The 13,651-nt window shown below is 39.4% G+C and overlaps 1 protein-coding gene across 1 annotated transcript in view; it reads right to left on the bottom strand.

The window, feature by feature from the left end:
* Positions 1–13,651, bottom strand: part of tenm3 (teneurin transmembrane protein 3) — a 145,565-nt gene that overhangs the window by 56,157 nt on the left and 75,757 nt on the right. The window contains exons 9-13 of the mRNA XM_053417750.1: positions 12,486–12,735; positions 11,461–11,562; positions 10,595–10,789; positions 8,075–8,275; positions 4,061–4,246 (exon numbers count right to left, since the gene is read on the bottom strand). Coding sequence (XP_053273725.1) covers positions 4,061–4,246; positions 8,075–8,275; positions 10,595–10,789; positions 11,461–11,562; positions 12,486–12,735 — 934 coding nt within the window. The remainder of the gene's footprint in view (positions 1–4,060; positions 4,247–8,074; positions 8,276–10,594; positions 10,790–11,460; positions 11,563–12,485; positions 12,736–13,651) is intronic.

The following is a 13,651-nucleotide window of genomic DNA, read 5'->3' as shown; positions in this document are numbered from 1 at the left end:
GAGACTTCTTCAACCCATTCACACATGTAGGTATTACAATTGTGCATAAAGACACAACAGGGACAGCAGAGGGGACAGCTCACAAGGACACTAAGCTTAAAGCCAAGCCAGGATTTCTTAATCATACAACTAACTTTCAGTATTATATTTGTCTGTGCTTGTACTGAGCTTGTTTTCTGAGAGTTAAAAACATGCCTTGACCATTGCACTGCCCGAAGCCACTGAGAGTTCGACATACGGTATCAACATTGGAATGAATCGAACAACAATTCATGTGTCTTTGGAGGAGTGGAATAGTATTTTAGCTTATTTTCCTTTTTGATCAACATATATTATAGTATGCAGTGAAGGGGACTTGTATTGTACATAAATATTTAATATAAGTTGACATAAATGTCCACCAATTCACGATAAAATAATAAAAGATCCAGAAAGCTAATGCTGCTAATACTGCTTAATGCTCAACTTTTTCAACAATATCATTTGGAATTTTTGTTGGGAGAGAGACACAGGATTCTTAAACTAAAAAGAGTAAAGCTACTTGAACAATATATACACAGAGAAAGTTCAATATAAACTTAATTTACATTGTATTTTAAAAGTCCAAAACTGCTACCTAAATACAAGTAAAAATAAAACCATTGTTTATTCTAATAGGGACTACATTTTATTCATTAATGTTTAAGAGCAAGTCCTCAGAATTGCAAATGATGTGGGGATGAGAGCCAAACACACAATGTACTGCAGATTTCCAAAATTTTAAAGAAAACTGTCTGAAAAAACTGATAAATACCAGAGTATGAAGAAAATAGCAAAGAATGAAGGAAGGAAGAGAAAAAAGCTCATGACAAGGAGAGGAGAAGAGTACTGTACCTTTGACTCTAATGTCCGGATTGTGAGCTTTAGGATGGAAGGAAAAAGAAAGACAGGGATTGACAGACACTTTAGACCAGTAAAATAGGCAGAGGAACTACCCGAAAAAATATCAGCATCAAGGATCACAGCAGCAGCTGATCACAGAAGTGATTCATGAAAGCAGCAACAAATACAAATGAAAGAAGGTTCAGTGAAACCGAGAAAGGAAAGAAAGATAGACAGAAACAGAAAAGTTCAGGGTCCAGGGTGAGACTGACTTATAGTTTATATTCCATTATTTACTAGTTAAACAATGATTTGCTCTGGCTTTTCAGAAAAATCTAAGTACATAATGTAAGTTGGGCAATGTCCAGTTTCTGAAGTGGAAACGATTCTGCCCCGAGAGTCTAAGGCAAGGTGTAAACGTGATGGTTAGAGACAGGGGGACAGCAGCAGGAATCCTCTCCTTAGCTGTATAATCTGTGTGAACAAATAAGCAATGAGCTCTTGATGGACTTCATCTCATATCACCGTTGTTATGGTCTGCGTCCTCCTCCATGTGTCTCAGTGTGTGTGACTCTTAGTGACAGCATCTAAAACCAATGACTAGCTGTTAATAGAGCAGTCAATTTGGTTAGCTGAGGCTGCCATAAAGGTCACTCTACTCATTTTATCAGTGGTTATGCATTGAACTCCTAAGATCCTCCACAATTTCTCTGCAGGGGCTATGAACGCAAATGATCAAATGAAAGCTTCTGGAATTTCACAGTCTTAACTTTCAATCATGACATTTCAACCTCTATCAAATCACTATTAAATCCAAAGGTATAACAAAAGGGAACACTTGAACATACATCAGTGTGATGAGAAGTACCTGAAATAACAGAAATTATCTAAGAAAGTCAAACATTGACTTTTGACTTTGGTCTAATGAAACAGATGACTACTATTCTTGCAATGTTTATCCTGGACTGAATTTTTTTAATGTAAATTATTTTTTCAATTCCAGTGGATAAATTCAATTATATGGGTGGTTATAGCAGGGAACGAGGTGATGAGATGGGACTTTTAGCAGTGTAGATAACTTATTTGCCTAATATCGGGTTATAAAAGAAGTTATTGGCAGCTTTTCCCACTGAGACAGTGATCATGATTCTAAAGGCTATTGCGGCATTGGCAACCTAGAGGTACTATTGTAGCTCCAGTTTTGTTGAATGGCAACAATAACTTGCACAAACCTGAACATCCATATAATTACAAGCAACATTCAATCTAATCCTGTCCTGCAGCAACTATGATGAAACAATAAATAATATATCTACCATACATTCTGCTACATGAGAGTGTAACCTTCTCAGTGCAGCCCGGCAATTCAAAGGTAAAACTTTTGTTTTTCTCTGTTTTTGCAAAGAACACATTGTATACACTCCTGATCAAAATCTTAAGACCAGTTAAAAAATTGCATGAATTTGCATTTTGCACTGTTGGATCTTAGGAAGGTTCTAAGTAGAGCTTCAAAATGCAAAAAGAAGAAATGGGAACAAGAGACCAAAAGTTGTGAGCAGGCAATTTATTGAAAACAACAATTTAACTCAAATAGGCTGTTCATCAGCTGATCAAAAGTTTAAGACCACAGCCTTTAAAAGCCAAAATCTGTGCAAAAATTTGGATTCCATGTCATTTCCTGTCAAGTAATCACACTGTGAAGATCTCTTGATGGCAAAGGCAAAAAAGCTCACCGTCTTTGAACGTGGTAGGATTGTTGAACTGCATAAACAAGGCCTCTCACAACGTGCCATCGCTGCTGAGGTTGGACGCAGTAAGACAGTCATTTTGCATTTCTTAAAAGATCCTCAGGGTTATGGAACAAAAAAATCACGTGGTAGACCCAAAAAAATCTCACCGGCGCTGAGCCGGAGGATCCGAATGGCTGTCTGTCAAGACACGGGACGATCCTCGTCCCAAATTAAGGCCATTACTGGTGCTGACTGCAGCCCAATAACCATCAGACGGCATCTGCGAAGGAAGGGCTTCAAAAACAAGAAACGTCTTCAAAGGCCACGTCTCCTTCAACGCCACAAAATTGCCCGTTTAGACTTTGCAAGGGAGCACCAAACATGGGACATTCAAAGGTGGAAGAAAGTTTTATTCTCTGACGAGAAAAAATGTAACCTTGATGGTCCTGATGGCTTCCAACGTTACTGGCATGACAAGGAGATGCCACCTGAGATGTTTTCTACGCGGCACAGTGGAGGGGGCGCCATCATGATCTGGGGTGCTTTTTCCTTCAATGGAACAATGGAGCTCCAGGTTGTGCAGGGGCGTCAAACAGCAGCTGGATATGTGGAGATGTTGCAGCGGGCATCCCTCATGACTGAGGGCCCTCGTCTGTGTGGTAACGACTGGGTTTTTCAGCAGGACAACGCTTCAATTCACAATGCCCGTCTGACCAAGACTTTTTTCCAGGAGAATAACATCACTCTTTTGGACCATCCTGCGTGTTCCCCTGATCTTAATCCAATTGAGAACATTTGGGGATGGATGGCAGGGGAAGTTTACAAAAATGGACTTCAGTTTCAGACAGTGGATTCCCTTCGTGAAGCCATCTTCACCACTTGGCGCAACATTCGCACTAGCCTTTTGGAAACACTTGCATCAAGCATGCTAAAACGAATTTTTGAAGTGATCAACAATAATGGTGGAGCTACTCATTACCTAGTCAGTTTTTGACACTCTAATTTCTGTTTTAGGAGTTTTTTTGTTTTTTTTGAGCTGTGGTCTTAAACTTTTGATCAGCTGATGAACAGCCTACTTCAATTAAATTGTTGTTTTCAATAAATTGCCTGCTCACAACTTTTGGGCTCTTGTTCCCATTTCTTCATTTTGCATTTTGAAACTACTTAGAACCTTCCTAAGATTCAACAGTGCAAAATGCAAATTCATTAAATTTTTTAACTGGTCTTAAGATTTTAATCAGGAGTGTACATGACCTTCCAGAAAACATTATTTTTTGCACAATCTTTGCTTAAAAATGATGAGTTCCATTCGTATAATTATGCCTACTGCGATACTTCTTAGTACCACTCTTACTTTCAGTTCTTGCATTTTATCCTGTAGAGTGTGTGTGTGAGTGTGTGTGCGTGTGTGTGTGTGTGTGTGTGTGTGTGTGTATTTTAGAGCATGTGTGCTTATATGATCGACTCACCAATATTACAGTGCTCCCCTGTCCATCCCTGGTCACACTCACACTTCCCCTCCTTACACACTCCGTTCTTGCTGCACAATGGGTGGCAGGCCTTCTGGTCACAAACAGTCCCTGTCCAGCCCTCCTCACACCGACACACACCACCAAAACAGACTCCATGGCTGCCGCAGTTCACTTCACACACCTCTGTTGGAGAAAGAAAGAAAATCATGCATTCAAATAATTAACGGATTTGTGGATGATCAATACATTCCTTGAGTAAATGTTATTTACAGCATAAACAATATTATACATTTGCAAGGTGTGAAATATACATCATGATCACATAAAGTGTACATTAAAATCTACTGCACAGATTATTTTTGGGAAATTCTCACTAAAAAATGTATGTGTAAACAAGTATATAATAAGAAGAGGAATATTAATAGTATAGCAGTATAGAAAAAGCTTCCTTCTCTTGCTGTAGCAAACAGGGCAGAAAATTGTACAGAGGGTGAAACAAACTGTTTGGGCGTGTTTAGGCTTTAAAAACCAAACCGAGGAGCTAATGTCAAGCAGAATACAAATTAGTCTGACTGTGAAAGGAAGACTGCAGCATCCAGCACCTTTTTTATCTCCCTTCTGAGACTGAGAGGATTGTTTGTAAAAAAGCTCTGCCTCCAACACAGGTAGCTCTACTTGTGCAACTTATCCTAGACAATACTATGTGACCTGCAGGCCATTGTCCTTGACATCAGAAAACTCTCTGGTGAATGGGTCTCACTCACACTATAGCTCTACCTTTGCTCATGTTTGTAAACCTACTACCACTCTCAGACAGCGAGTGCTGCTGTATTTGCAATGCTACAAACATGCTGTTCTGTATTTTGAATTGATGGCAGCAGGGCACAACTCAGCTGCTACAAGCAACCAAGCATCCAATCCTACATCCATACAGTCCATGTTTGCATCTATCCCATCATAATCCATACAGCCGTCTGAAATTAAGGATATGGTTAGTAGTATTACACATATGCATTTGGGATAGACATTTCGCTGCCACTAATAGATAATAACACATTAAAAGGGATGATGACTCAACACTGCTGTAAGTAAATCATTTGTTGCTGCTGAAGAAGATGTGTATAATTCAGAGAGTCCAGATATCATGAAAACCTGCAGTTGCCATGATCACAAGCCAAGCAATGGAAACAAGCTGAAAAATATCCATCAGAAACATCAACTCATATGATCAAACCTCATAGCATGTCGGTGATTGAATTGGAAATAATGGCACTAGAGACCGCTCACCGTCTCACACCAGAATGTAACATTATCTTGGCATATCACTTCACTGATAATCTCAATGGGAGCACCTGAATCCACATAATGCCATATACATCACTTTCACATAACGTTTCATTTGCACTGAACTGAGGAGCTGAGTAGAAGCAAACCAGGAGAAAGCTCTGATTCTACTCCTAACCATAGTGTCCTGATAATGTGTATATAACTGTGTATGTGTAGCTATCTGACGGGAACTCTGCCTGTATGCCTCCTTTTGTCTACACTGAATCCCTTAATTCAAAATATGTGCATGAGTGAGGGAGGCAAGAAAAAGAGAAAGCATACTAACAGCTCAAGGTAATACAAATAGAACACACACACACACACACACACACACACACACACACACACACACACACACACACACACACACACACACACACACACACACACACACACACACACACACACACACACACACACACACACACACACACACACCTTTCCTCGTCATTGTTTTTATGTCAAGCCATCTGTTACTGTATGTGCATTCCTCCTCCAGTGATGTTCCATCTCACTTTCTTTTTCTACATCATTTATGTCACTTTAGAGCTCTCTCTCTTTCTTTCTCTTTATGTCCCTCCCTCTCTTCAGTACCAGAAAAAAATACATTTGTCATTTGTTCAAATGTCATAATCTTATGCTTACATTTGGTTGACTCATGATGGAAATACTGTAGCATAGCTTCAGAACCACACAAGCTTCGGTTGGATGAATGTGAATATAATAACAGAGGCCATTTTATGCACTTAAATTCTGCTTCGCTTCTGCTCAAACTGTGTGCTTGCATTCATCGTCCGCTCACAGATTTCTCCTCGGCCCTTGGAATTTTTGGGTGGGACATCCTTCGCAAAATTCCCCAACCGATAGAATGCCAGATGAGGAGTTGACCACTGGTCAAACAATGAAATGAATGATATGATCCCTTCCTCGTTGGGGGCGCGTTCGCTTTACTTCAGAGCGTCCCAAGCGGGCTGTTACTCTTTAACCAGGTTCATCCACTCCCGCCCTCCAAGGCTTTATTATATGGACTTCCCCTGTCCTGTTATTCCACAAAGTCATAGAGAAAGCAAGGTGAAAGGCCATGCCCTTGAATAAAGATAGGAAAAAAGCTCCTTATCCAAGTAATCGTCAAAGCATTGATTAACAGGTCATAGTGTAATCGGTTGTCACACACACCGCACACCCTTAGAAGCCTATAGCTCTATTGATGTAATTAAATAAAATCTCAATTTCAACTGAAGTTACATTTACTATATTTACACTTCCTGCACTACTTCACTGCCTTCTGTAATGAGAATACAGCCAACACAAGGTGGAGACACTGATATTGTAATTCCTCTGAATTAATAATTCACCTTCTATAAAAGCCTACATTAATTTCTTTAATTAGAGTCTATACCTCTGCTAAGGCCCAACAGTCCCTTTAAACACACTCATAGATAGATGTTATAATGGACTTTCTTATTCACTTTGTGTTTTAACTAGTTGTTTAACAAGCAGTAAATCCCATCTTCTATAGGTTAGGGTCAGTTTGCTTAATTTGTGTGTTCTATGTGTGTTCTTAGGAGTTCAAAATTCTAACACCAGGGTTCATACACATTTCGACCAATGGATTTCCATGACTTTTCCATGACTTGTCAATAACTTTAAACCAAATTTCCATGACCGAACATTTTGTGAAATCTTGGTGTATATGCGAAAAAGTGACAAAATGTAGTATTCAAACTAACAATTAGAATTCCAAGGCATACAGTATACCTTAAATGACACAAACCCAGGTATGCCTGCTTATATTTTGAGCGTATTTCTTTAAAAGCATATGAATTATTTAAAACTCAGCGTAAATGAACTAGGGATGGGCATTCGATTAAATATTTTTATATTAAAATTCACTATTTATAGGCTATATTAAATAGAAAAAACACAGCGTGTTTCCTCATTGAGATCTTTATTACAGTGGCAGTTAAACGGGATCACTTCAATGGTTACACTTGAAAATATGCGCTGCTGTACTCTTAAGCCCTGATGAGAGAGCAGCTAGCTGCTGAGAGCTAGCTGGATTTGACAGTTCTCGACCTCTCGGTCCGGTTGTTGTCACGCCCTCACTCACTTCCCTGTGGACTGACGGTCCGTGTGTGGACATGAAGCCGAGCGAGCAGCGGAGGCTAGCTTCGGGCTGCTTCTTCCAGCTGCTAATATCTTCGCTGTGCTGCGTTCAGGGCAACTCGGATAATAAAAAATTATGTCATCGACGAAATTCTTAACGGTATTATTCGACCGTCGATTAATTATGCCCATCCCTAAAATGAACGACATGAAAATATGAATATAACAAATTTCCATGACTTTTCCAAAACCTTTAGGAGATTATTTTTTTCCATGACTTTTCCAGGCCTGGAAAACACATATTGAAATTCCATGACTTTTCCAGGTTTTCCATGACCGTACGAGCACTGTAACATTCTTAATTTGCATATGTTATGTTTATCAGTTTAATGCAAATTCTGTTCTTCTTAGTCCTTGTTTAATGACTGTAAAGCACTGAATAAGTTCTAAAGCACAGTGCCATGATGCTTGTTTATTGTTTTTATCAATTCTGTAAGAAATGAAAAAGGAATCAAATGGAAAGAAAATGTTAATATTAACATGTTTGTTACACCACATGATATTAAACATGACACGCACCTAAAGAGCAGTCGGGTCCAGTCCAGTTCTGATCACAGGTACAAATGCTGGTCTCTTCGTTGTGGGTTCCATGACCTGAACACTGGTCCGGGCACATGGCTTTGGCAATCTCACAGCTGGCTCCACCCCAGCCTGGCTGACAGTGACACTCACCATGAATACACACCCCATGGGCTGAACAGCTTGGGTCTATGCAGTCCACTGGAGACAGAAAAGGAAGAGACATAGTTAATAGATAAAATAGCTTTATATGTTGTAGCTATAACACATGCTAACATATATATATTAGGGCTGTGAAACGATTTTTTTTTTAATCAGATTATCCACCATTTGTAAATGCCCGAAAAATCCCCATTTTCTCTGTATATTGTTCTGGGAACAGAAAGATAAATGACAGAAGGCGGATATCTACATTTAACTTTTTTTTTTTTTTTATTGATAATCCTAACACTAACCCAAATGACAGTTATTCAGATTGAGAAATCATTAAAACTAAAAAGTACAACACCATAATTAAGTCTCTTTGCTAGGCCTCTGAGCCACTATGATGTTATTTAGAATAATTAACTAGTTAATTCCACAAATAAATCATCCCGCGTTAATGCGTTAATTTTGACAGCCCTAATATATATGTAGTCTGGTGCCAGCAGTAAGACATACAAATCACAGCCATTAATATCTCCAAAAAGTATATATAACTTTTGCAAAAAAAATTAGCATATCTCCAAGATAGAGAGGAGGGTAATGCTTCAGCTTCCTGTTAGACCCACATTAGGGGTCTATCTGAAGGATTCAACTTGTGTCAGTTGACCCCTCTTTCACGACCCCCCTTTAAACCAGGGTTGAAGCTAACAGTGGCATCATTGCAGCTGATACATGCAGTTCAACAGGACAGGTTGTAAAGAAAAAGGCTAAGGACCAAACCAAAGAGGTCTGTTAACAGGAGGCAGACAATATACAATATCTTTAAGGTTAGGCCACAAACCTTTTTGATAAAGCTCTGAATCATTCCTTTGTTATGCTGCTATAGGCGAAGACTGCTAGGGGAACTTCTAGCACTTCTCTCTCTGTCTCTCTATCTCTGGCCCCCCAAGTATTTTTATCACATTATTACATGTCACTCACTTTGTGTTTTCTCTCTGCCATAGTTTGCAATCATTATCATTACTGCTACTATACATGGGTACTGCGATTATTAATAAATCATCTTTGAGTATCGCTATTATTATTTTCATTTTAACAACCAATTTAACGGTGCTTAAATACAAAAATTACACAAATGTCCTTGGTCTTTTTTTTCTGCTCTTCTCTCCACTCGCACCCATTTTTCCCCTCTCAAGAGGTTTCTTCCTTTCACAAAAGTTGTTTTTCACCACATTCGCCAAGAGCTTGCTCATTATGGGAACTGTTGGCTTTATCTATAATTATAATGTCTGGACCTTACTATGCAATGTGTCTTGACATCATACATGTTGCTAATTAAATAAAGTAGCATTTAATTGAATTATATTTAATTACTGCTATGGCACAAGGTAATAGAAAAAAACTGAAGGACACCACAGGCAATTGCATGTTACTATGGATGTTGAGGCTTAGTTTGATTTTGTTTTAAGTTGTGTTGCTAAGAGTCATTATCACTTCCCCCTGTCATAAGAAGCCACGCCAAAGAGAAACAGTTCCAGCCATTGCAAGGTTAGTGTATTCAATAATTTCGTAGGGTCCACAAAGAATGTTATACAAATTAAAATAGTCCTTGAGAGAAAAGGTTCCCCCACCCTGATGTAAACAGATCCCACATTCCAGAGTTTCCCACAACATGACCTAGACCTATTTAGCTCAGTGCAAATTCTCTCTTAATCTTTCGCTTACTAAAAAGGGATTAGCGTGACCAAGGATTGAACTAATTAAACTAATGTGGTTATTGTCCCCTGATAAATATATCTGAATTAGTGTGTGTATGTATGTATATATATATCTATATAGATATATCTATATGCATATATATCTATATGGACGGGTCTGACAACTTTGGGCTAGAGGTGTGCATCTTCAATAGCCTCACGAGCCTCATCGATGCATCTTGATGCATTTCAATGTATCACATCCACAACTTTCTATATAACTGCACATGGCTGCTTTTTTATCAACTACAAAAAATCTGTCAAACATGAACTCCATTTTTATTTAGAAAGTGCTTTAAAAGGTAGAAGGAATTTATTAAATGCCCTGTCAGGCTCCCTAAATAAACACTAAAGGTTAAAAGATGTAAAATTTGCAAGTGAAATGATTGATAAATTATTATTCAATTATAACAAATTGGACAAATGTTTAGTGTGAGCTGATTCAATTATTTATGTTCCCGTTTAAATATGTTCAAAGGTATCCACAGAGCTATATATACTTGTGACATTATGCAAAAGAGAGTCAAATAGTGAGAGCATGAAAGCTAACTACTGCCAGAAACATAGAACCTCACTAAAATAAGCTTTTTTGTCATTTCTTTGAAGAAATTGTTCTTACCTTCCTCACAGTTGTCACCTTTATATCCAGTATTGCAGATGCAGGCACCCACAATACAGATGCCATGCCCTCCACAGTGGATGTCAATGCATTGGTTGGCTGGCACATCACACTCAGTACCTTTCCATCCACTGTAGCATTGGCAGCGTCCACGGGAGTACTGGCCATTACCACTGCACAGCACTGGACAGGCAGCTGGACACATGCAGAGAAATGGATCAGTTATTGTGGACATATTGGCTTTATGGACTGAAACCTGAACCCCACAGTGCCCTTTCGGCACTGTTCGTCTTCACCGTCTGCACCATGCATTAAATCTGTCCTAAAAACATAAGATTGTTTTGAAATCAAATTTTGGGTTAATTTTATTTTAAGAAATGACTGTCTATGTGCACGAATGACTAATTATTACATCATGCCCTGCATATAGTCATTTATCATGGTAACAACAATTTGAATTGCCCTATGGCCTTTTTAGAAGTCCTTCATACTGTCTTTTAATTACTCAGGTACTATAAAGCCAGTTTCCTGTCCTTTCAGTGTGATGTATTTGAGCTTTTCAATATTGCAGTAGTACAGAATCTGTAGGAAAACCAAGAGATGAACTAATTCTGATCAAGCCACAAAACTGTTATGAGTGTTTTGGATATTGTTTGTCCTAGTATCAAACCAGTCGTTGAGGCAAAATGGCTGACCAAACTGAGGCAGTGGAGGTGAAGAGGAACAGAAAAGTAACACAGCACGGCTTTCAGACATTCAGAGTGAGAGAGTCACACACACTACTGGGATAACAACCTCCCAACAATCACACCCTATCTGTAGGTGGGAGTGTTTGTGTGTGTGTCTGCCTGTGAACGTGTGTTTACCTCTGGAGCAGTCTGGCCCAAGAAATCCTGGGAAACAGTGACATGTTCCTGAGAGACAATCTCCGTTTCCATGACAATTCTGCGGACACTCCATAATTGACTCTGATTTAGAGTTAGTAAAGGAGAGAGAGAGAGAAATGCAATACTAAATAAAGATTAAGTCACCCAAAGTTTTACATTATTAGGCATATCACATTACCATGTCGCAAATAATTAAAAAGACATGAGCCTCAATACAATATAGATAGGGAATAGACATACCCTAAATACTATACTATGCATCCCAACTTACACAGTAAGTTGGGATGGGATTTCTAGATGATCGACCCTTTCAAAAGACTTTTGAACTCCATGGACTTTTCTCATGTACATGAAAATACACTGGATTCTGGAATGCCAGTGTATTTTCATTAAAATATAATTTCTGCATCTTTTTGCCCTGGCATCCTGAAAACGTGAGCCCTTACGGCACAAATTGGCAAAAATTATGGACTCAGCAGTCTTTCAGATTTCCAAGGAATAATTAAATGGAATTTCTGACTGCATCCAAGGACTTTATATATTCCTGTAGTCCAATAAGGAAAGGAAATAGTTCAGCTCTTTCTCAGAATCTGCTCCTGTCTAAACCCTGGCTACTAATGTGGTTCCCTGAACTGGAAGAATTGCTCACTTCAACTTTAGACCATGTTTTGAACCGGCTACCTGCAACCTACATCCTTACTAAACATGATGACAATTAACCACCATAGTTAGCCTTCAAACTACACTCCAGTAGGTTACAGTCTCAGCTCCACTGAGACTCAGTTGCACAGCCAGCTCGAGCAACACACACCTATACTCACACATACAAATAACCTCAAGGACAGGCTTCTTCCTTCATACAGTTTAACTGGTAGTGACCACATTTATTAGACCATGTTGTATGGATTTGTTTACTGTAGAGGTGCACCTACTGTACATACATTAACAGTAACTCAGCAGCAATTACAAGACATACAGTTTTATAGAATACATGGCTGTCTCACCTATGACGATGGTATTGTAAATGATTTGTTCTGTATTGCGTCCATCATTGTAATAGGCCAGATGCCAGATTCCTATGTCCAGATACTGGATGAAACCAGCCTCGTGTACGTTCACGGACCGTATGTTTCGGGTGCCAGACTCCTCCTCATGCGCACGAGCTAGATATGAATTTCCAGCATCCATGTCACTGAGCGCTCGTTTGTCTTTGGAAATGAGACGACTACCATCCAGTAGCTCTACAAAGTCATACTGGAAGACAAAAATACAAAAATATGCAAACATTTTTAGAAGATTAGTTTTACTTTCATTTAGCATAAAAGGCAACCTTGAGGAGGACTTCCAGCGGGCAAACTGCAAAGAATGTCAGGGTGACAGAGCTATCTCCCACACATTTCCCCCCAAAATTCAACTGATCTTAAATAGAAAATGGAATGAATCCAACTCTTAATGTGAATTGACCACAATATTGGGTATATTGCAGCTGTCTTGATTACGCCCTCCACTGAGAATGGGTCTGAAGAAGGACCCGATTACATTTCGAGACAAATTTAACGAGTCCTCATGATGATAGCACCCCTCCTTGTCATCACCATTTATTGATTCTACTGGGAAGTCAATAGTGGCAGAATCACATTTTAGACATTCACAATTCCCAAATGGTAATTTTGGCTCACACACAGTGGAGTTGCTATTTCCTTTTTTTTTTAAATGACCTGGACTTCCCAAGTGCCTCTCCAATGCCACTCACAATAAATGCATCAACACTTAAAGGGGACATATTATGCCCATTTTACCACAGTTGATATGGTTCCTTGGGGTCTTAATGAAATGTCTGTAACATATTTTGGTCAAAATCCACAAGTATCATTTAAAACAGCACCCTTTTTACCCTGTCTAAAACAGCCCTACACAGATTGACCTGTTTTGAGGGCCCCGCCCCGCCCCCCCCCCCCCTCTCTTCACGAGACACAAGCGCTCCGAATTTTTGCTATTCATTACCTCTGTAGAAATATGGCTACTGGAGACGAAGATACAATCTTGCAACCATTTCGTTTTGAACCAGAGTCAGGTGGGCCGAAGCCTGGATGCAAGAGCCCCAGCTCCCCAGCGCAGCCCCGCAGTGGGAGCAGTGGGAGCATGAGCTGGCGCAGCAGCAGCATCCTTC

The sequence above is a fragment of the Pleuronectes platessa genome, chromosome 3 (genome assembly GCF_947347685.1).
Source record: "Pleuronectes platessa chromosome 3, fPlePla1.1, whole genome shotgun sequence".
In the NCBI taxonomy this organism is placed as follows: Eukaryota; Metazoa; Chordata; class Actinopteri; order Pleuronectiformes; family Pleuronectidae; genus Pleuronectes; species Pleuronectes platessa.
The sequence above is the reverse complement of the archived record's forward strand: the minus strand, read 5'-3'. Positions and strand labels throughout refer to the sequence as shown.